Genomic DNA, 22082 nt, shown 5'->3' with positions numbered 1-22082 from the left:
CGACCAGGGAAGGGTCAGCCAGGTTTCCTGCCGCAAGAGCAGACTCTTTTGAGCCTGAGAGTTAGGAGTCAAGATTCAGCCCTTGCAAGTGACCTCTCTTCCCCCTCCCACCTGTCTCCTCCTCCCTGTTCATCTACCAGACTGCAAGTTTAACTGTCACAAACGCTGTGCCACCCGTGTCCCTAATGATTGCTTGGGGGAGGCGCTCATTAACGGAGGTAAGAGGCTGGGGGCTGAGCGGGAAGGGGGCCGGGTAGGACTGGGTGGAGGCCCCTCTGATGCCGCTGTCCCCCCAGATGTGCCCATGGAGGAGGCCACTGATTTCAGCGAGTCTGACAAGACCGCCCTCCTGGATGAGTCGGACGACTCCGGCGTCATCCCAGGCTCCCACTCGGAAAGCGCCCTCCACGCCAGCGAAGAGGAGGAAGGCGAGGGAGGCAAGGCCCAGAGGTACCCGGGGCACCTTCCGGCACCCTCCCCGTCTCCACAGTGGGTTGACATCACTCTGTACTTGTAAATTTCCCAGGTGCCCAAGGTGGACCTTTTGAAGCACCCACACTTTATTTTTTAACTTAACTTTTTTTCCTGCTTTACATTTTTAAAAAGTTTTCATAGAGGCAGATTTTAATTGATGTTGTATTTCTTTTTTGAAATTGATAATACAGTCAATCAAGAGGTATATAGTCAAAACCTCTGGCTTCCCTGCCTCCCAACGGCTGGCTCCTCTCCGTGGAGGATGCCACTGGGGTCAGTTTCCGGTGGGGCCTTCCAGAAACAGTCTGTATTGCAGAGTGACGGTACAAAGAATGAGAGAACATGGACCCTGCAACAAAGCTGCTGTATGGCCTTAGGCAAGAGATTAACCTCTTTGGGCCTCAGTTTCCTCATCAGTAAAATGGGGATAAAGCAGTACCTACCTTATACGGTTATTGTGAGGAGGAAATGAATGAAAAAAATGAAGTACCTAAAACAGTGCCTGGTATACAGTAAGTGTTAAATCGTGTCAGCTCTTATCACAGAGCACTAAATCTTAAAAAGGAAGGGAAAATATCCATTTCGTTCAGCTATTTTGGCCTCAGATTGACTTATATGGCCTTAAACAAGTCCTTTCCCCTTTTGATGCCTCAGTCTTCCCATCTGTAAAATGGGAACAGGGAAATATTCCCAAAGACCCGACAGGCAATGGCTGTCTTTGGGCATGGACGCTCTGAAAAATAATAACAACTTTTACTTAATTATGCATTTTATGTGATAAATGGAATTCATATTTCCTCACCTCCACTAGAATGTGAGCTCAAGTGCTTAAGGGCAAGGCTATTTGTTTTCCAAGTGCCTAGGACGGGGCCTAGCTTCATACGTGAGTGTGGAAGGAATGTTCATGGAGGAGGCAGGAAGACAGCAGGCCTAAGAGCTCAGGGTGCTGGGGGCGCTGGGGGCTGACAGATGGGAGAGCCGGGTCCAGGTCCCAGCCCCGTCACTTAAACTGCTAGTCATGTCTCTGTGTGCCTCGGTTTCCCCCAGGGGCAATGATGGCACCTTCCTCACAGAGATTGTGCGAATTTCATTAGATCCTGTAGGTGGAGCGCTTGCTGGGTTGTAAGTGCTCAGAAAAGGGAAAAAGAGGGCCAGCCCTGTGGTGTAGTGGTTAAGTCTGGTGTGTTCTGCTTCAGCGGCCTCGGGTTCACAGGTTTGGTTCCCAGGCATGGACCTACACCACTTGTTAGCCATGCTGTGGCAGCAACCCGCATACAAAATAGAGGAAGATTGGCACAGATGTTAGCTCAGGGCTAATCTTTCTCAGCAAAAAAAAAAAAAAAAGGGAAAAGGAGTCCTCCCTAGTATTTCAATCTTGAGTCCCCAGAGTGGGGAGGGAGAGATGATCCATTTGGGGGATGGGAAGACACTATTTGAATTTCCATTTCTCTTTATTTTTTTAATCTCATTCTTTCAATGTTTTTACTTTTTTGTGTATGTTTTAGAACAACATAAGATATTGTATTAATACAATAATGCATGTATAAATAAATATGCATGTATTAAGGGTATATACTCAAAAATATTTTTGGGCTGGCGCCGTGCCGTAGTGGTTAAGTTCTGCGCACTCTGCTTCAGTGGCCTGGGTTCGGGTCCTGGGTGCAGACCTACACCAGCCGTCAGCCATGCTGTGGTGGCATCCCACATACAAAATAGAGAAAGACGGGCACAGATGTTAGCTCAGGGAGAATCTTCCTCACCAGAAAAAAAAAAATATATATATATACATATATTTTAATAATGAGTGCATGATTTTTTTAAAAAATCGTGGGCTGTGGAGCCCATCATTTTAAGCATCTGTTCTTGAACAGAATCCTGCCCTTAAGGATCATTATCCCCATTGCTAGGTTAGAAGATGAAGGCTGAGAGGCTTCAGCCAATGATTAATAAGGGAGAGGAGCTGAGCCCGCACCCCAGAGGCCAGGGCAGCGTAAACAAGGGGGGGAGGTGGCCACTTCCACGGTGCCTCTAGGAATGGCTAGTGACCACCTGCTGGGTTCTTGACCCCAGACACAGCTGTGAACAGAACAACCTCTCTGCCCTCACGGAGCTGACATGCTCTTGGGGGAAACAGCTAATAAATAAATGCACCCATAGCATCAGGTATTGAAAGCTGCTATCAAAAATAAAATAAAAATAAAGCAAGGAGAGGGGATAGAGAATGGAGAACGTGCTATTGTAGCCTGGGTCATTCAAGGAAGCATCTCTGAGGAGGTGACATTTGAAGAGATCTGAAGGAGGGGTGGGAAGGAGCCATGTGGGAGATATCTGGGGGAAAAGCCTCCCAAGCGGAGGGACCACAGCATGTGCAAAGGCCCTGAGGTGGGACCAAGCATTTTCCAGGAACAGCAAGGAGCCGAATGTAGCTGGAGCAGGGAGGGCCAGGGGAAAGGGTGGGAGACAAGGCCCGAGCGGGAATGGCTTTGCAGGTTTCCACTGCTGCCACCTGCGCTGAGCAGCCTGGAACCTCAGATTCCCTTTCTCCCATGTCTTTTCTGGGAGTGTTTAGTAACAGACTAATAGGCTATCAGAGTTGGACCTCGAAGGACTTGGGGGAGGGAGGTGTTGGGAGAGGCAGCTATTTCACAGATGAGGAAACCGAGTCTCAGGGAGGGAAAGGGAAGTGCCAAGGCCACCCGAGTCCTGGTTTAGTGCAGGGATCCAGGGGTTGTTGGTTCTGGAGTCGCGCAAGTCACTGTAATAATAGCATGTGCACCGATGAGGGAAATGAGGCACAGAGAGGTTGAGTCACTCGCCCACTGTCACACAGCTGGTCCACATCGCTGGGCTGCCTGTTAATTAGCACTTATTGGAGGCCCCCTGTGTGCCAAGCTCCTGAGAAAGGTTTTCACTCCTCACAGCGACCCCTTTGGGTGGAGAACCTAAGGCACAGAGAAGTAGGGTCATCTGCCGGGCAGCCTGACTTCGGGAGCCAGCCTCTTCATGTGGCCCTCTCAAGAGTCCCCTTCCGCATTGTGGGGAATCCGGAATCCCCAGGGGAAAAAATGTGGCCAAAAAACCCCCACTTGCCCCTGCCCAGAGATGCCCCGTGACTGCAGAAGCTATGGTTCTATTCTGCTGGTAACCTCTCGCCCTTTCCTCTCCTCCAACCCTCTCAGCTCCCTGGGGTACATCCCCCTAATGAGGGTGGTGCAGTCGGTGCGACACACGACACGGAAATCCAGCACCACGCTCCGCGAGGGTTGGATGGTTCATTACAGCAACAAAGACACGTTGGTGAGGGGGCGGGGCGGGGCCAGAGCGAGGGGCGGGGCCGGATCAGGGGGAGGAGGCAGGGCTGGGCGGGGCCAGAGTTAGGGGCGGGGCTAGAATTAGAGGGGCGGGTTATGAGGATGGGGCGAGGGGCGGGGCAGGAGTTAGAGAAGAGGCGGGGCTAAGGGCAGGGTCAAGGGAGGGGTGGGACCAGGAGGCAAGAAGCTGGAGTTAGGGGCGGGTTGAGAAGGGTTGGGGCTATAGAGGATGGGATCAGGTGGTGCTGGGCCGGGCTGGAGGCATAAATACAGTTAACAGAGAAGGGAAGGGTATGGGATGGGGCCAGGTAGGGTGAATTTGGAATGAAAGGAGGGGAGGGGAGGGCTTGTAGTGGTGCGGCCGGGTCTGGGCAGGCAGGAGAGAGGGGTGGGGCAGGGTTAGGGGCGTGGAGGGGCCAGGCTGGAGGCTGACCTAACGTTAGAGAGGGTTATGGGGCGCGGCAGGGTGGGGTGGGGCCAGAGCTAAGGAGGGAGGGGCAGGATTAGTTTGAGGAGGGGACGAGGTTGGGGGGTGGTGCCGTGTGGAGGGAGAGCTAGAATTAGAGGGGTGGGTTGTAGTGATGGGAGGGGGCGGGGCCTGTGGGCGGGGCTAGCGCTAGGGGCGGGGTTTAGCTGGAGGACCAGCCGGCGCCCAGGCAGCGTGGCGGGCGGACCGCCTCACCGTCTCAGGCTCCTCTCCCGACAGAGGAAGCGGCACTACTGGCGCCTGGACTGCAAGTGCATCACGCTCTTCCAGAACAACACGACCAACAGATACTACAAGGTGGCCCTTCCCGCTCCCGGCTCCCCCACACTTCCCGGCTTTGCCCGCCGCCTTCTCCACTCCTCTCCCGGTTACTCCAGCCAAACGCCCGCCCGCCCACCACACCCTCTCCCCACCCGCTGCTTGCCCGCTCCCATCCCATCAGGTGCCCCCACCTGGCCGCCCTGCCCTTGGGTTTGATCCCGGCCCCACCACTTTCCAGCTGGGGGACCCAGGGTGACTCACCTCACCCCTCTGCGCCTCACGTCTCTCACCCTTCAAAGAGAGAATCTACAATTAGCTTAGGGCCTGGCGTGTGTTATCATTATTCCTCTATAGTTAATGTATTGGGTTATTTATTTGCATTCATCACCACCTCCCAGGCCAGCACTGTGTATCCCCCCTGGGTGGTTGTAGCCGCGTCCTCACTGGGTCCTTCCTTCTGTCCCCACAGTCTTGTCCCACAGAGCAGCCAGAGGAGTTGATTAAAACCCTCAGAGCCCTCCCAGGGCTCCCAGTGCCGTTAGAATAAACCCCAGACGCCTCCCTGTTAGCTGCTCTGGAGCATCTTCCTTGCACTGCCCATGGCTGGTTCCTTCTCATCCTTCACATCATGCTCAAACCCCCCTAAAATGCCATCCCCACTGCCTCGTCTCTGTCTCCTGTTTATCGGCTACATAAGTCTGTGCCTCTTTCATTCTTTTGTTCTTTCCTTTCTTCCTCTCTCCCTCCCTTTCTCGTTCAACACTTTTCAAAGCACACTCTTTTCCCCGCCTATAGACCCTGCACCTTCTCTCCCACCCAGGTCCCTTCAGCCTCCTCCTTGGTCTCCTGTCTCAGTCCCATCCTCTCCCATCCACCCTCCACACACACCCAGAAAGACCTGCCCTTCCCTTGCTCTAAAGCCTTCCATGGCTCCCCAGCGCCCTGGAGACAAAGCCCCGGCTCCTCCCTGTGGTGCATGAGGCCCTACGTGGCCTGGCCCTAGCCTCATGTCCTTCATTTATTCATCAAACATGGCACACCTACTGTGTGCCAGGCACCATCCATGTGATGGGGATATGACGTGTTCTTGAACGTAAGCCTGTCCCACCTCAGGGCCTTTGCACATGCTGATTCCTCCATTCCTCCACCAGCTGGCCTCTTCTTACCTTTCTGTTCTCTGCTTCAGTGTAACTTCTGCCAGGCGGCCTTTCCTGACCCCTCCGTGCGAACCAGGCCCTTCCCCACTGACACTAGATTCCTCATGCTCTTCTGAATAAGGGGAGCCTCACAGTCTGCCTGGTGTCCTCACCTGTGCTGGCTTTGTGTCCTGCCAGGAGATTCCGCTGTCGGAAATCCTCGCCGTGGAGCCCGCCCAGAACTTCAGCCTCGTGCCGCCAGGCACCAACCCACACTGCTTCGAGATCGTCACTGCCAATGCCACCTACTTCGTGGGCGAGACGCCTGGCGGGGCCCCAGGAGGGCCCAGTGGGCAGGGGGCTGAAGCCGCCCGGGGCTGGGAGACGGCCATCCGCCAGGCCCTGATGCCCGTCATCCTCCAAGACGCACCCAGTGCCCCGGGCCACACACCCCACAGTAAGTCCCCCACCCCGGGTCCCTGAGAGGATGGGTCTGGGAGGGCTTGGGCGGGGTCCTGGGGGAGGGAAGAGCCAGGGGAAGGCAGGGAATGGCACAGTGGTGAATGTGGCTTCTAGACTCAGCGGGCCTGGATCCAAGCCTCCTTTAAGCCCTGGCTCTCATGTGTGGCCTTGGGCATGCCACTTCCCCTTTCTGAGTCTTGCCACAGGTGGTGACAACTCCTCTGAATTGTGAGTTCAGACTTTTTAATTCATACCTTTGCTGAGTGCCTTCCCTCTGCCTGGCCTGTGCCAGACAGTGCTGGGGCCACACTGTGACCAACACAGCCCAGAGCCTGCCCTCACGGGGCTCACAGTCCAGTGGGGGAGATGGAGCTGCCCTCAGATAGTGATGACTCAGAATGAGCAGGGCTGGGACATGGGAGCCAGAGGGCTAGGGGAGCCCAGAGCAGGTGCCTGACCCAGGCTGGGTATCCAGGAGGGCTTCTTGGAGGAGGCAGTGTCTGGGCTGAGACCAGGAAGCTGAGGGGGGTGAGATGGGGAAGGCAAATGGGAAATCAGGTCAGGCGGAGGCAGAGGGCGATCGGAGGGGGCCAGGCTCCCGACCTTCTGGAGCTTGTAATCTCGTGTGGGTGACAGACATTAATCAGATCATCCTGTACGAATGACAAGTGTGACGTGGAACATGTACATGCTAGAGTCATCTGACGTTGCCCCGAGTGGGACATTTGAGCCAGGACTGAAGGACGAGGAGGATTTAGCCAGGTCCAGACTGAGCGAAAGAGAGCCTTCCTGGCGGCGGGACCAGCAAGTGAGAGGCCCGGAGAGAGGAGAGAACTTGCTGGATTTGAGGCCCAGCAAGGAGGAGGCCGGTGTGTCAGGATACACAACAGCATGGGAGAGGGTGAAGTCAGAGAGGTAGATGAGGGGCCAGACCCTGCCTGATAGGTCATTTAAGGGGCTTGGGTTTCCCCTGAGGGCACTGGGGAGCCATGGCAGGCTTTAGAGCAGGGAAGGGACAGGGTCAGGTTTGGCTTCAGCAAGATCCCTCTGCCTTCCCTGTGGAGGGTCAAGAGGAAAGAGCAGGGCAGGGACAGGGAGACCAGGGCGGAGGCTGAGGGGCAAGGACCAGAATGGGGAGGGGAGCGATGTTCACATGGCAGAAGGATCGGGACTTTGGAAATGTCTGGCTCTGGTTGGGTTGGCAGGGGGGCAAGTTCAGGGGAAGATGCTGGAGTCAGTTCAGAACTTCCCCCTGAGCCTCAGTTTCCCCCTCTGTGAAATGGGATCAGCCTGCCTCCCTTGGCGCTGAGATCATAACATGAAATCGTTCGTGACATCACTCCTCAAGCCCCCTCAGCACACCTCATTTACTCCTCCCACTGGCCCTATGAGGGAGGTCGTTTTATTATCCCTGTCCTCTAGATGAGGAAACTGAGGTTCCTAGTGGACAAGTGAGTAGCCTGAAGTTACACACTGGATTACTCGGGTGGATTTGAACCTGGTGGTCTGGCACCAGAGGCTGCCTCTGGAGTTATGGGTGAAGGTAATCCTGAGCCTGGGATCCCCTCACCTCCACTCTCCCCTCTCCCCAGGACAAGCTTCTCTGAGCATCTCTGTGTCCAACAGTCAGATCCAAGAGAATGTGGTGAGAGCCCCGCCCACACCCCATGGCCCCCAGGGTGTCCTCCGCCTCCCGCCCAGCCTCCCGGCTCTCCCGCCCTCCCCGGTCTCCGCAGCCCCCCATCTCCATCTGCACCCCGCAGGACATCGCCACCGTCTACCAGATCTTCCCGGATGAGGTGCTGGGCTCGGGGCAATTTGGAGTGGTCTATGGCGGTAAGGACCCTTCAGAGGGAATCTGAGGGGGTCTTGGGGTTTCTGGGCTCCAGACCTTTTCTTCTGATTGGTCACACACTCACCTCTATCTCTTCTGATTGGCCACTTGCTCGTGTCCTCTCTTCTGATTGGCCACACACTCGCCTCTTCTCTTCTGATTGGCCACACGCTCGCCTCTTCTCTTCTGATTGGCCACACGCTCGCCTCTTCTCTTCTGATTGGCCACACGCTCGCCTCTTCTCTTCTGATTGGCCACATGCTTGCCTCTTCTGATTGGCAAGAGGCTCACTGGGGGCACCTGGTTGCAGGCTCTCCTTTCTCATTGGGAAAAGCCAATGGGCTTCCTGCCATTGTGAATAGGGGTAAATTCTGCACTCTGATTGGCCACAGAGCTAGATCCTCGATCCTGATTGGTTATAAGTCCAGTTTCCCTTGTTCTAGATTCCCCTTCTCGGAGCTCTGTCTTTCTCTTCCTTCAATCCACCCTCACTCCCAGGGCCCACTGCCCCTCACATCTCTCCTGGGGGCCCCTCAGAAACACCTTGATGGCCTTCCGTCTGCCTGGGCCCGACTCTGGCCGTGTCTGTGTGGTGGGGGGGTCCTGTTGCCAGGACTTGAAGACCCTGCTCCCCTCATCCTCCCCCTCCCCTGCCCCCTGCCCAGGAAAGCACCGGAAGACGGGCCGGGACGTGGCAGTAAAGGTCATCGACAAACTGCGTTTCCCCACCAAGCAGGAGAGCCAGCTCCGGAACGAAGTGGCCATTCTACAGGTGACCCCCGTGGTCTGTGGCCCAGCTCTGCCCCAACCCAGGGAGGGCCTTCCCTTCCCGCTTCCCCCTTTTGGGGGCCACCTGACTCAGTCTGGGGGTGGTCACAGACGGCTTCCTGGAGGAGGGAATATGCATGTTGAGACTGAAGGGGTGGTGATGGTGTTCTGAGCAGAGGGACCAGGCTGTGCAAAGGTCCGGAGGTGAGAGGGAACATGAAGTCTTCTGGAACTTGAAGGAGTTCAAGGTTACTAGATGGTATATGTGTAGGGAGGTGGTGGGAGGTGAGGCCAGGACCTGTGGGCTTTCTCCTGAGGGTACTAGGGAGCCATGGAAGGATTTTGAGCAAGGAAGGGACAGAGTCAGGTGTAATACTTTAGAAAGACCCCTTGGGCTGCCATTGGAGGGTGGGTGGAAAGGGGGTGGGACTGGAGCCTGGGGCCCAGGGAGGAGGCTGGGTGGGGACCTGGGGGAGAGATGGGGTTCAGCCAGGCCAGGGCTGGGGGAAGAAAGAGGGCACGAATTTAAAGGATACAGGTGTACAAAGCTCGTTCCCATTTCTCTATGCTCTCCCTCCCTCCTTCCCACAACGCTGGGCCTGCACCAGAATTTCAGGATGTAAAGATCCTTCTGGACACCTGGTGGAGCAGGGAAGGTGGTTCTGTCTGGCCCTGTGGGACGCCCCTTCCCCTCCCCCAGTGCCACCTCAGGGAAGGATGTGCCCACCCTCCAGGGACATCCTTCTTCTTGTCTGTCATCTACCTGCTCCCATGGCTTGCCCTCTGGGGTCCCAAGTTCGTGGGGGACCTGGGCCCTGACCACCGCCCCCCACCCCGCCCCAGAGCCTGCGGCACCCGGGGATCGTGAACCTGGAATGCATGTTCGAGACGCCCGAGAAGGTGTTTGTGGTGATGGAGAAGCTGCACGGGGACATGTTGGAGATGATCCTCTCGAGCGAGAAGGGCCGGCTGCCCGAGCGCCTCACCAAGTTCCTCATCACCCAGGTGCGCCCGCCCACCGCCCCCCTCCCCCCACCCCGCTCCCCACCTGCCCTGCGGCAGGCGTCCCCTCCAAGAGGCCCCGCGTGCCCAGAAGGTCAGGCAGACACTGGGAGGAAGTCACAATAGCAATAATAGAAAACATAACAATAGAGTAATAATCATAATAATAGAAAAAATAATAGAGTGATAATTTAAAATAATAGAGTAATAATAGGACAGATAGTGTAATAATAATAGAGTGGTAATAATAGAAAAATAATAGGATAATTAAAAAAATCATAGTTGTAATAGTAATAATAATTATAAAAATATTAAGTGATTATTACTTTATACTTGTTATTATTTTATATAACGAGTCAGGCTCCCTGGGCGTGACTTTATTCATGTAGAAAATGGGAAGGCGAGGGAAGCCTTTCTGTGGGAGCCCATTCGTTCATTTATTAGATGGTTCATCAGACACTTGCTGGGCCCCGTGCTGGGCAGTGCTGGGGACACAGCGGTGACCAAGACAGCCAGCCCTGGACAGTGATCACCCAAAGTGGGCGGGGCAGGGATGGGGGATGCTAATAATGATGATGATAGTAATGTGGTCACCAGTCTTGATTGAGCACTGACTGTGTAGCAGGCACTGTTTTAACTCATTTACTCTTCATAACAACCTATGTGGTAGCGGCCAGTATCACTGTCATTTTAGAGTTGAAGAAACCGAGGCTCAGAGACTTTAAGTAACTTGCCTGGGGTCACACAGCTGGTGGGATCTGAACTTAAGATCTGTGCTTTTAACTAGTAATGTTAAACTAATTTGTGTTATATCCAAACAGACTTTCTGTGTTTGTTCTGTGTGCGTGTGTGTATTTTGATTGGTTTCACATCTTCTATAACACTGTGTGTTGTTCTGCCTCTTACTCTCTTCTGGAAGACTGTTCTATTTCAATACATAGTTAGCAGAAATGCCTCTTTATGAATTGTATCCCATGATGGATATCACCAAATTCCCCAACTGCTGAACATGTAGGTTGTTTTCACTTTTCCACCGTCACAGACAACATCCTGTGAACGTCCATCTACAGACATCATTGGGCTGGTGGGGGAATTTCAATAGAATACATTTCAAATAGTATACTCCTGAGTCCAGGGCAATGTGCTTTAAATTCTTTTAAATATGTTGCCCAGTTATTCTCTCAAATCCCCTTCAATCTTCGCTCTCACCAACAGAGTTTGGGGGTGCCTACTTTCTCACTCCTTACTAACACTGGATAAAATTATTGCCAATCTTATAAGAAGAAAAATGATACTTAATGTGTCTTCGTTTGGCAGTTTAAAAATTATGGATGAGGTTGAGTATATTTTCATATGTTTCTCAGCCTATGCTTTATGTACTCTTTGCCCATTTTTCAATTGGATTATTCTTATTGAATTGTAAGAGCTCTCTGTATATGAAGGACATTGGATCCTTGCCATTTGTGTTGTTCAATTCTTTTATCCAGTATTTGTTTTCTTCATTTCATTCATGGCTTTTATTTGCCATAGAGTTTCACTTTTACAATGTTAAATGTTGCCTTCTGTGGCTTCTGGGTTTCACAGCCTTCCCAGAAAGGCCTTCCCATCTGGCTGGTCCCTCACCTGACTCTGTTGGTTGCAAAGTCCCCTGTGCTGTGCTTCCTTCATCCAGGCCCAGCACCCTTGCTCTCCCAAGCTGTAGGCCTTTGTCAGGCTGGCTTGCGGGGTGAGGACAGAAACCCATTAAGGGTTTCTGGCTCATCTAGACTTCAGGGGCGACAGGGAACTGCCTGCCTTCAGCAACTGAGGCAGATTCTCTTTCTTTCTGGTCTTCCATCTCTTCCTCTCTTTCTGCCTGCTTTCTTTCTCTCTCTGCAGATTTCTGCTCTCTGGCCCTTGCCTGCCCTACCCTGTGTCCTGTACTAAGCCCTTTACCTCATGAGCTTGTTTAGGCCTCACAGCCACCCCTTGAGGTAGGTATTCCTATAACCCCATCTTACAGATGAGGAAACTGAGGTGGAGGGAGGTTCCTGTGTCTCGCCCGGAGTCACACAGCGAGGTAGTGGTCTGGCAGAGATTCGAACCTGGGTCTGTCTAGCTTCCAATCTGCTTTCCTTATTCCCCACATTAACTAGGGGCGGGGAATCAACAAACAGGAAATCTGGAGAAGATGTACATGTACACTTTTGGATCTCGGTTTCCCCGTCTGTAGAATGAGGAGGTTGGACCTCAACAGTGGCTTTCAAATAGCATTTTCGTGCTCAAAAGTCATGGCAGCGAAAACAATGAGGAAAAGTACAAATGTTTAAGTTCTAGGATATAGATTACAACGTCGTGCTTACATCACTCTGTTCTTCCAGTGTATTCGGGATTTTGTTTGGGTTACACAGAATCAAGAAGAATCATGGTTCCCACAGATAAGTGGTTAGAAGTGGTATCAGTTTTTTGTTTTTTGTTTTTTTTAAATCAGCTCACCTTGCCATCCTGAACAGATACAGCAGGAGAAGCTTTCTTTGAAACAGGCACAAAAATGTGTTCGCCAACAGGCCATCACAAAAATAACCAGTAACAACAACAATAATAATAGCAGACATATAGTGCTTGCTCTCTGCCAGACACTGTCCTAAGCATTTTATATGCATCAACTCATTTAAACTTCACAGCAACCCACGAGGATGGGTACTGTTACTACCCCCATTTTACAGACGAGAAAACTGAGACCCAGACAGGTAAAGAGACTTGCCCAAGGCCACAAGGTAGTAAGTGGAGGGCCAGGTTTTCCACCAGGGAAGGCTGGCTGTAGAATCCCCCCCGCCTCTTAAGAGTATTACATTTGATAGATAACACATGTCCTATAGGTATTGCTTGTGTTGTTTTGTATTACGATTTTTTAAAGAATGAAAAATAATTTTAAAAAATTGAGTCACACAATAGTACCTCCTTGAAAGCCACTGCTTTATTAATAGCTCTTTTTTATTGGGGGCTTACTGTATGCCAGAGGGTCTCAGGATCTTCCTAAACCCACTGTTTCAGTTCAGCCTTTCTAGAATTATGTGTCCAGCTCCTATCTCAGGCGTAAACGGTTCTGGGGTTCTGAGATTCTTCTTTGGTGCCCCAACGCCCGCCCTGGCCCTGGGGGGCATCTTTAGGGGTGCAGGAAGGGGCATGGATGGGGTTTGGGGAGCTGGCTGCTGAAGGCGGAATCTGGGGCGGGCATGTTTCTACATTTCTTACCCCATCTTACCCCATCTCCACCCTCAGATCCTGGTGGCTTTGAGACACCTGCATTTCAAGAACATTGTCCACTGTGACTTGAAACCGGAAAACGTGTTGTTGGCATCAGCCGACCCGTTTCCTCAGGTCAGTTATGTTCCCTCCTGATTTTAGGAAGTCCAGTTATAATCAAGATAAAGGCTTGTTTCTCACTTGTGGAGCCCAACATAAGCATTCTGGGGCTGAAAAAGCAGTTCCATGGGGTTGGGGACCACAGCTCCTGCTGCCTTGGGTGTCCTGGCCTCTGTGTGGAGTTACCTGGTCTTCATGGACCACGGTGGCCCCCCACCTTGTGAAAGATGATAGGAGGGGGAAGGAAGAAAGAAAAAGGTAGAGGAAATGGACACACCCCTTTCCTTCCCTAAAGCAATACTGGGAAGTTGCACGTATCTTCTCCTCACATCCTATTGGCCGGACCGTGATCACATGATCATGGCTGGCTGCAAAGGAGCCTGGGAAATGTAGTCTCTTCTGGGTGACCATGTGGCCTGCTCAATTCAGGATGTTTATTAAAGGGAGAAGCAGAGAACAAATACCGGGGGACAGCTGGTCATTTCTTCTGTGGGTCTGTTAGGAAAACAGTTTTGACGAGCCTGACTGGGCACTGAGAACCCCCTTGGGGGCAGGGGTGATGATGAGAACAGCTCCAATGTATTGAGTGCCTGCTGTGTCTAAGGGCCTTTAGTGGCAGGTTCTCCTATAGCCCTTCCACCTCCCTGTGAAGTTTTTGCTTTATTATCTCTTTTCCGATCATTTTGTTCACTTCATTTCAAAAGCCAGGGGTTCATTTTAGTCAACTAAAAATTATTGTGTGCCAACTATGTGCCAGGCCCCATGTTAGGGTGTTAAGAACTGTGGTCAGCAAAAACATTCCCATCTCTGTGCCCAGGAATATCCATCTATAGCAGTGGTTTTCAGCTGGGGACGATCGTGCCCCCCACGGGACATCTGATAATGTTGGAGACATTTTTGGCTGTCACAGCTGTCGGGGGGGACCGTTGCTACTGGCCTCAAGGGATGTTGCTAAACATCCTGTAATCCTACAGTGCCCAGGACAGCCCCATAACAAAGGATTATCTTGCCTTAAATGTTCATAGTGCCGAGCTTGAGAAACCCTGATTCAGAACAGTCATATCTACTAGAAATATAATATGATCCATATCTGTAATTTCACATTTTCTAGTAACCACATTAAAAAAAGTAAAAAGAAACTGGTGAAATTAATTTTAATAATAATACTTTATCCCAGTATATCCAAATGTTAGCATTTCAACATGTAATCAACATAAAAATTATTAATGAAATATTCTTTTTTTTTTTTTTTTGGTGAGGAAGATCGGCCCTGAGCTAACATCTGCCAATCCTCCGCTTTTTGCTGAGGAAGACTGGCCCTGGGCTAACATCCATGCCCATCTTCCTCTACTTTATAAGGGACACCACCACAGCATGGCTTGACAAGCGGTGCATCAGTGTGCGCCCGGGATCCGAACCTGCGAACCCCGGGCTGCTGAAGCAGAGCGTGCACACTTAACCGCTTGCATCACCGGGCCGGCCCCTAATGAAATATTCTTTTCATCCAAAGTCTTCAAAATCTGTTGTGTGATTTGCACTTACAGCATATCTCATTTCAGATGTTAAATTTTCCTCAGAAAGACTTGATTTGTATTTAGATTTCATAAAATTAACAGTTGGAACAGTAGATTGACATACCCAAGTTGTTCCAAACATATTTAAAAGTTTCCCAATACTGGATCAAATATCAGATTTTAAATGTAAATTAGTTAAAATTAAATAGAATAAGAAGTCAGTGCCTCAGATGCACTTGCCACATTTCAAGTGCTGAGTAGCCACATGTGGCCACTATATTGGACAGTGCAGATCATAGAGAGAAGAGCAAATGTTGATCAAATTGTCACAAAAATGTCATTATATCTGTGGTGAGTTCTGTAACTTGGTTCTGTGAGCTGACATGACCAGAAGATGTATAGCCCAGTTGGAGGGTCAGGGAAAACCTCTCTGAAGAAAGAGTAGGAGTCAGTTTTTCGGGATGGACAAGTGTTCTAGACAGGAGAAACAGCCTGTGCAAAGGTCCTGTGGTGGGAAGATCTGTACTTTTGTTTTTTTAACAGCTTTATTGAGATATAATTCACATACTATACAATTCAAGCATTTCAAGTATACAATTCAGGGCCAGCCCTGTGGTTTAGTGGTTAAGTGTGTGCGCTCTGCTGCTGGCGGCCCGGGTTCGGATCCCGGGCGCGCACCGACGCACCGCTTCCCCGGCCATGCTGAGGCCACGTCCCACGTACAGCAACTAGAAGGATGTGCATCTATGACATACAATTATCTACTGGGGCTTTGGGGGAAAAAATAAATAAATAAAATTAAAAAAAAAAGAAGTATACAATTCAGTGGCTTTTAGTGTATTCACAGTTGTGCAACCACCACCAGTTGTAGTGAATTTTGAGGGTGAATCATTTTCATCACCCTCAAAAGAATACTCCTTAGCCACCATCCTCCAATCCCACCTTCCCCCCCACCCCCAACCACCAACCTACTTTCTGTCTGTGGATTTGCCTATTCTGGACATTTCATATAAATGGAATATACAATAATATAATATGTGGTCCTTTGTGACAGGCTCCTTCATTTAGTTGATGTTTTCAAGGTTCATTTATGTTGTAGCATGTGTCAGGAATAATATATTCCATTGTAAGGTCTGTAGAAAAGGGTGGATCTTAGAAAAAGAAAGGATCTATAAGGTCTGTGGAAAAGGAAAAGGACCTTACGATACGGTGGTATGGCTGTCACGTTGAGGTTTGGGTCAGGGGTTGGGGTGTGCTTGGTTTTGAGGGCAAAGCTTGGGGCTTCCAGGATTTTGGACTCTATCCAGAGAGCAATAGTGAGCCACAGAAGGGTTTTGAGCAGGGGTGGTGCTCCCTATGGACTGCTAGGGCCCATAGAATCTAGGTCTTGCTGGCTCCAAATCCCGTCCATGACCCTAGAATCCCTCCACTAACAAGGGAGAGGTAGGCACACACCTGTTACTGTGTGCTTGATACCACCGTCAGCAGTTTACACACCTGTCCCATTTAATCCTCAGGGAAGCCAGAGAGGACGCTGCTATTAACATCCCCGGTGCAGATGACAAAACTGGCGCTAGGAGAAGTCAGGTCCCTCCCCTGAGATCACCGAGGCTCGCTCTGTGCCGGATGCTGCTCCTCACACTTCACATGTATTTACTCTTTCCATCCATACAACCACCCTTTAAGGGTGGGACTTGTAGGATCTCTGTTGTGCAAAGGAGGAAACAGAGGCGCAAGGTGGTTAAGAGACCTGTTCCATGTGCAGAGTATAGGGGCAGGTAGCATTTATTAAGCGCTCACTGCATGCAGGGCCTATATTGTCCTGTGAGCTTTAAATGGATTAAGTCATGTAATCCTCATGACCACCCCTTGAGATGGGCGCTGTTTTGATCCTCCTCGTACAGATGAGGAAACTGAGGCACAGAGAGGAAGTCACGTGCCCAAGTGAGTGGAGGAGCCTGGACTAGAACCAGCATTGGATTTTCCCGGGAACACTGTGGGTGGGGGAATGCGGCCTCAACACCCCTTCCGACCCTCCACCCTTGCCTTGGGCAGGTGAAGCTGTGTGACTTCGGCTTCGCGCGCATCATCGGCGAGAAGTCGTTCCGGCGCTCGGTGGTGGGCACGCCGGCCTACCTGGCGCCCGAGGTGCTGCTCAACCAGGGCTACAACCGCTCGCTGGACATGTGGTCGGTGGGCGTGATCATGTACGTCAGCCTCAGCGGCACGTTCCCCTTCAACGAGGACGAGGACATCAACGACCAGATCCAGAACGCCGCCTTCATGTACCCGGCCTGCCCGTGGAGCCGCATCTCGGCGGGAGGTGTGCGGGGCTGGGATCCTGTGGGCGTGGCGAGGGGCGTGGCCGCAGGTGGAGTGGGCGGGGCTTCGAAGGGAGGGTGGAGTCTCGTGTGGGCGTGGGCGCGGAGTTGGTCATTTAAACAGTGATGCGCTGGGACCTAGAACCTTAGGGCAGGGACTCCGGCGTGTGTGGAACTACACGGGATTCAGGCCTAGACCAGATTATGTGGATTGGAGACGAAGTGCCCCAGAAGTGCTAAGACAGACCCTTGGGTGGCACTTTGGGGGCTGAGTGAGGCTTGGTCTGTCTGGGGCCAGACCTGGAGAGTGCCTGGACCTGAGAAAGCCAGGCTGGGGTGGCCAGAAGAAGGGGCCGATCCTCTCAAGGCGTTGCCTGGGGCCTGGAGTCTTTGGGGTTATGACCTCGAAAGGGTTAGCCCTGCCAGAGCGGTGGCGCCATTGGGCAGGGTTGAGGAACAAGGGCTTGGTTAATATGCCGGGTGCTGGGGCGGACCTGGGCCTCAGGGCCCGTCCAGTGACGGAGGGGGCTGGTTTAGGGGCATGGCTAGAGGAGAGGCAGGGCCATGGAGGGTTTCAGAAGCTGTCCAGGAAAGGACAGGCCCTGAGACCAGAGTCACACCTGGAACCTGGTTGCTCGTGGTGGGGAGAAACGGGGGTGGAGGCGCTGCAAGGAGAGGGAAGCCCGGACCGAGGCGGACCTTGGGATCTCTGCATATACGGGCTTTGGCGTTGTGGCCAGGGAGTGGCACTGGGCTTGTGACGTGCCTGCCACCTGGCGAAAGATCCTGGGAAAATTAAGTCCTCAGGCCCACAGCTCTGGGGCGGAGCTAGGCGTGAGGATGGACCCAGGGCAGGGCTAAGATGTGGGGGTGTATCAAGAAGCTGTGAAGAAGTTAGAACACAGGGCAGGTTCTGTAGCCAGGAGCTCAGGAAGACAGCGAGAGTATGAGAGGGAGGTTAAGAAGATGATCACTTATTCATAACAATTTATTCAACAGGTACATGTTGAGTGCCCAGTATGTGCCTGGTCCTGACTATCCTAGGTTCTGGGAATACTGGGATGAGTTGGACAGAAGGGATCGTGTGAGGAGAAGGTTGTTGAGTGGTCTCTGAAGAATTGGAGGGGCAAGGGCCCTAGAGGGTGTGACCTCATGGAGTGGGCAGGGAGGGGGCGACATTATGCAGTGCAGGAAAAGGTATTGGTGGCGTGTCTAAGATAGGTGAGCAATGAGCCATGAGAATGTGGATTGACTTGAGTCCTGGAGTAATTCTGGAGATCTCAGGGTTGTCTTTGGGGACCTGCTCAGAAGTACCGCAGTAAAAGTGAACGAAGTGTGCGTGAGTGAATTTGAGTGTGGATGGACGTGTGTGAGGGAGCCTGTGGGTGTTGACCAGAGCAGAGCGCCTGTGTGGACAAGGCCTGTACTCAGAAGGTCCACACAGTGAGGCCTTGTCCCTCAGGGTTTCTGATCAAGGAGAGAGCCTCAGACAAGTGCTGGCTTGTCTTGAATGCCTGCCACTTGCTAATCCTCCTTTTCATAAAGAACAGCCCTCAGTCTCTAGGCCTTCTGCAGGAAATCCGTGACTCACTACCATCTAATAACATTGTTTTCTTTTTTTTTTTTTTTTTGTGAACATGGCAAGTGATCTTTGGATTTCCATCGACCAGGATGATGTAAAATTTCCCTTTTATATAAATTCATTTTCACCTTAAAAAGTGAATTGAAAAAAAAAGTCAATTGGGGGCCAGCCAGTGGCGCAAGCGGTTAAGTGTGCTCGCTCTGCTGTGGTGGCCCGGGGTTCGCCGGTTCGGATCCCGGGTGCACACCGACGGACTGCCTGGCAAGCCATGCTGTGGCGGTGTCCCATATAAAGTGGAGGAAGATGGGCACGGATGTTAGCCAGGGCCAGTCTTCCTCAGCAAAAAGAGGAGGATTGGCAGATGTTAGCACAGGGCTGATCTCCTCACACACACAAAAAAGTCAATTGATTTGAAATGAAATTGTATCGATTTTTGCATAGGTTATGCACATGGTTCAAATTTTTAAATATACAAAGGGGTCTACAGTGAAAATTCTCTCACTCTTTGTCTGGCATCCTTCCCAAAGGCAATGGCTCTTACGACTCTTATATATATGCAAGCAAATATGTGGACATATATTCTCTTGTTTCCCCTTTTTACACAGATGACAGCATATAATACATGATGTTTTTCAACTTGCTTTCTCCACATCACAGTAATCCTGGATAAGTGATTTGGCTTAAAGAAAAATACTGGGCCAGCCCTGGTGGCCTAGTGGTTAAGTTCAATGCGCTCTGCTTCGGCAGCCTGGGGTTTGGTTCCCGGGTGTGGACCTACACCATTTGTCTGTCAGTGGCTATGCTGTGGTGGCAGCTCACATACAAAAAGAGGAAGCTTGGTGACAGATGTTAGCTCAGGAGGAATCTTCCTCAGCATAAACAAACAAGCAAACAAACAAACAAAACTAAGTGAAGAATAGTAGAGGTGTACCCGTATGTACCTGTGTGTGACAAAACTTATGAAGGTGACATAGGAATGGGAAAACTGAGGTAGCGACTTGAAGAGATGTAAGAGCTAGTATGTGTGCCATGTGTGGGGGGGAGAAGGAGACAAATTTGTAATTTTATGAGGAAATTGGTGGGTGAGTGATTGGTGCAGGTGAGGCTTCAGAGCCACCAGGGCCAGTGCAGAGGGAAGGCCTGGATGGCAGGAAGGTAGGCTGGGGTGGCCTGTTGGAGGAGGGGCGGCCCTCACCCTGCAAGACTTAAGCTGTCTCCTTCCCGCGCAGCCATCGACCTCATCAACAACCTGCTGCAGGTGAAGATGCGCAAGCGCTACAGCGTGGACAAGTCTCTCAGCCATTCCTGGTTACAGGTGATGCAGGGGGCGGGGCTTGTGAAGGGGCGGGGCTGGCCCAGTGGCTGGGTTGGAGGAAGGGGTGGAACTAGATCTCTTATTGGCCGCGCAGGTAGTGAAGGATGTTGGTACGGTGTCCTGGATCTGGCTGAGCCTCCCATTGGCTGGGCAGTAGAAGGGGGTGGAGCTAAATCTCTATTGGCTGCGCAGGTTGGGAAGGGCGTGGCTTCACCCTCCTTGGTACCCGGCCTTTCACTGACAGGGCCCGTAACGTGGGGGCGCAGCTGCACTGCCCTTGGCCGCCCTCCGTGCAGTCCCCAAGCTAACCTGTGTTGTCCCGGGCCCAGGAGTACCAGACGTGGCTGGACCTCCGAGAGCTGGAGGGGAAGATGGGCGAGCGGTACATCACGCACGAGAGTGACGACGCGCGCTGGGAGCAGTTCGTGGCAGAGCACCCGCTGCCCACCGACGGGGAGCTCGGGGGGGCCCTCCCGCCGCAGGACCACGAGATGCAGGGCCTGGCCGAGCGCATCAGCGTCCTCTGAGGCCCCGTGCTGCCGCCCCCGTGCTGGCCTCCCGCCCTGCGCACCACCCCAGCGATGAACTGTTCCAGGGGAAGCTCTTCCTGCCCAAACTGGATGGGACACGCCCCGGGGGCGGAGCATGGGCTGCGGGCGTTGGGGGAGTTATTTCCAAAGTTAATTCCCCAACAATTAAAGTGGACTCATCTCAGGCCCCACGGCCTCGGTCTCTGGCCACACTGCATTCTCGTATCATTAGTCTCGTTCACCGAGAGCGAGTTCACCTGGAAGGAGGATTACCTGAAAAGGAGGCGGATGGAGGGAGGACGGGACAGGTAGGGAAGAGGGGACTGAAGGGGGAGGAGGACTAACTGGGGTGGAAAATAGAGAGAGGGAGCACTGCCTGCCAGGAGGGAAGACTAGAAGCAGGGAAGGTATGGAGGTAGCAGAAGTAGGTGGGGAAGAGTTGGAAATGGAGGAAACACGGAAGGAATATGACGAGTAGTGGGGGTGTAGGGAAAATCAAGTAATCTTATGGCTTGTTTGATTCATCTCTTATTTGGTGGTGTTAGTACTACTCACAACTATTAATAATGCAGTTAGCACAAGTCGGCCCATAGTAGAAACCTGATACACAATATTTAGTATTTTCTTTTAAATTGATGTGATGACTTCTCTACATACTGAACGTGCTCATTCACTGGTTCATCCATTTGTCACACTGCTGGGTGATGCTGGGGACACTGGTGACCGAGACAGCCCAGGTCCCGCCGTCAGGGGGTTCAGCATCCAGTGGGGAGACAGCCCTGTTTCCGGACAGTGATGACCCAGAGTGGGCAGGGCTGGGCTGGGGGAGCCCAGGAGGGTGGGGCAGCCTAGAGGGATCCTGGGGGTCTATGAGGGCGGCTCTTCTGAGCTGACTTATTAAGTTTCATCTTGGCCCTGGGGTTGTAGGCAGAGAGAACCTCTCTGCACCTTCCATCCCTGCCCTCCAGCTCCCTAGCTTCCCGTTGTCACCCAGATTTTTGGCCCCACAGCTGACGGGGGCCATCCGAGCACACACCTGGACAAGTTCTCTTTAAACCTTGGTCATGCGTAGACTTACATGCCATAGTTAAAGACTTTCCTGAGCCCCGTAAAAACAGGGCAATATTTAGCAGCCAATTTAGGCCAGTATCAGCCACTTACTGTCTGGAACTTCCCCATTTATAGCAACGAGTTCACCTGCTGGTCGGTTCCGGAGCTGCAGCTCTTTGATTTGAAAACGCTAAATGAGCCTCCATCAATGAAGATCTCCAAACGAGCCAGAACACCTCCGAGGCAAAATCTGAGCTCTCCTCTTGGGGGATGTCTCTTAGAGTCCATCATGAGTGCCTCTCCCTTCAAAACTGATTGGTCTAAGATCCATGAGTGTAGACGACAGAGGTTTGAATCCGTCTCCAATGGCAGACCCAGACTAGGAAACGTATGGAAAGACTCCTCAGGTCCGATCCTTGACAATCATACTGTTTCTATCTTGGCCACTAATTTTATTAACAACCTGAGACCAGAAATTAGAGACACGATCAAAAACATAATGTTAACTGGCCGCATGCCTCAGTTACAGAGTCCCATGAGCTAGCTCAACATCATTTGGGACGCCATGGCAGATAAAACCAAATCCACACAGTGCAATTTAAGGTCCCACAACTTAAACAATTAGAGGTTAAAAAAAAAATCCATCCTATCAGGGCCATTGGATACCCCAACACCTAATCTTTATAGAGA

At 51.9% G+C, this 22082-nt stretch overlaps 1 protein-coding gene across 1 annotated transcript in view; it reads left to right on the top strand.

The window, feature by feature from the left end:
- Positions 1-20552, top strand: part of PRKD2 (protein kinase D2) — a 31591-nt gene extending 11039 nt beyond the window's left edge. The window contains exons 7-19 of the mRNA XM_058529673.1: positions 141-218; positions 297-450; positions 3654-3771; positions 4492-4569; positions 5868-6126; positions 7724-7776; positions 7895-7967; positions 8631-8737; positions 9577-9738; positions 12997-13095; positions 16650-16917; positions 19727-19812; positions 20142-20552. Coding sequence (XP_058385656.1) covers positions 141-218; positions 297-450; positions 3654-3771; positions 4492-4569; positions 5868-6126; positions 7724-7776; positions 7895-7967; positions 8631-8737; positions 9577-9738; positions 12997-13095; positions 16650-16917; positions 19727-19812; positions 20142-20339 — 1733 coding nt within the window. The 3' untranslated portion in view covers positions 20340-20552. The remainder of the gene's footprint in view (positions 1-140; positions 219-296; positions 451-3653; positions 3772-4491; positions 4570-5867; positions 6127-7723; positions 7777-7894; positions 7968-8630; positions 8738-9576; positions 9739-12996; positions 13096-16649; positions 16918-19726; positions 19813-20141) is intronic.
- Positions 20553-22082: the final 1530 nt, after the last annotated feature.

The sequence above is a fragment of the Diceros bicornis genome, chromosome 34 (genome assembly GCF_020826845.1).
Source record: "Diceros bicornis minor isolate mBicDic1 chromosome 34, mDicBic1.mat.cur, whole genome shotgun sequence".
In the NCBI taxonomy this organism is placed as follows: domain Eukaryota; kingdom Metazoa; phylum Chordata; class Mammalia; order Perissodactyla; family Rhinocerotidae; genus Diceros; species Diceros bicornis.
This window is presented reverse-complemented; position numbering and strand designations above follow the sequence as displayed.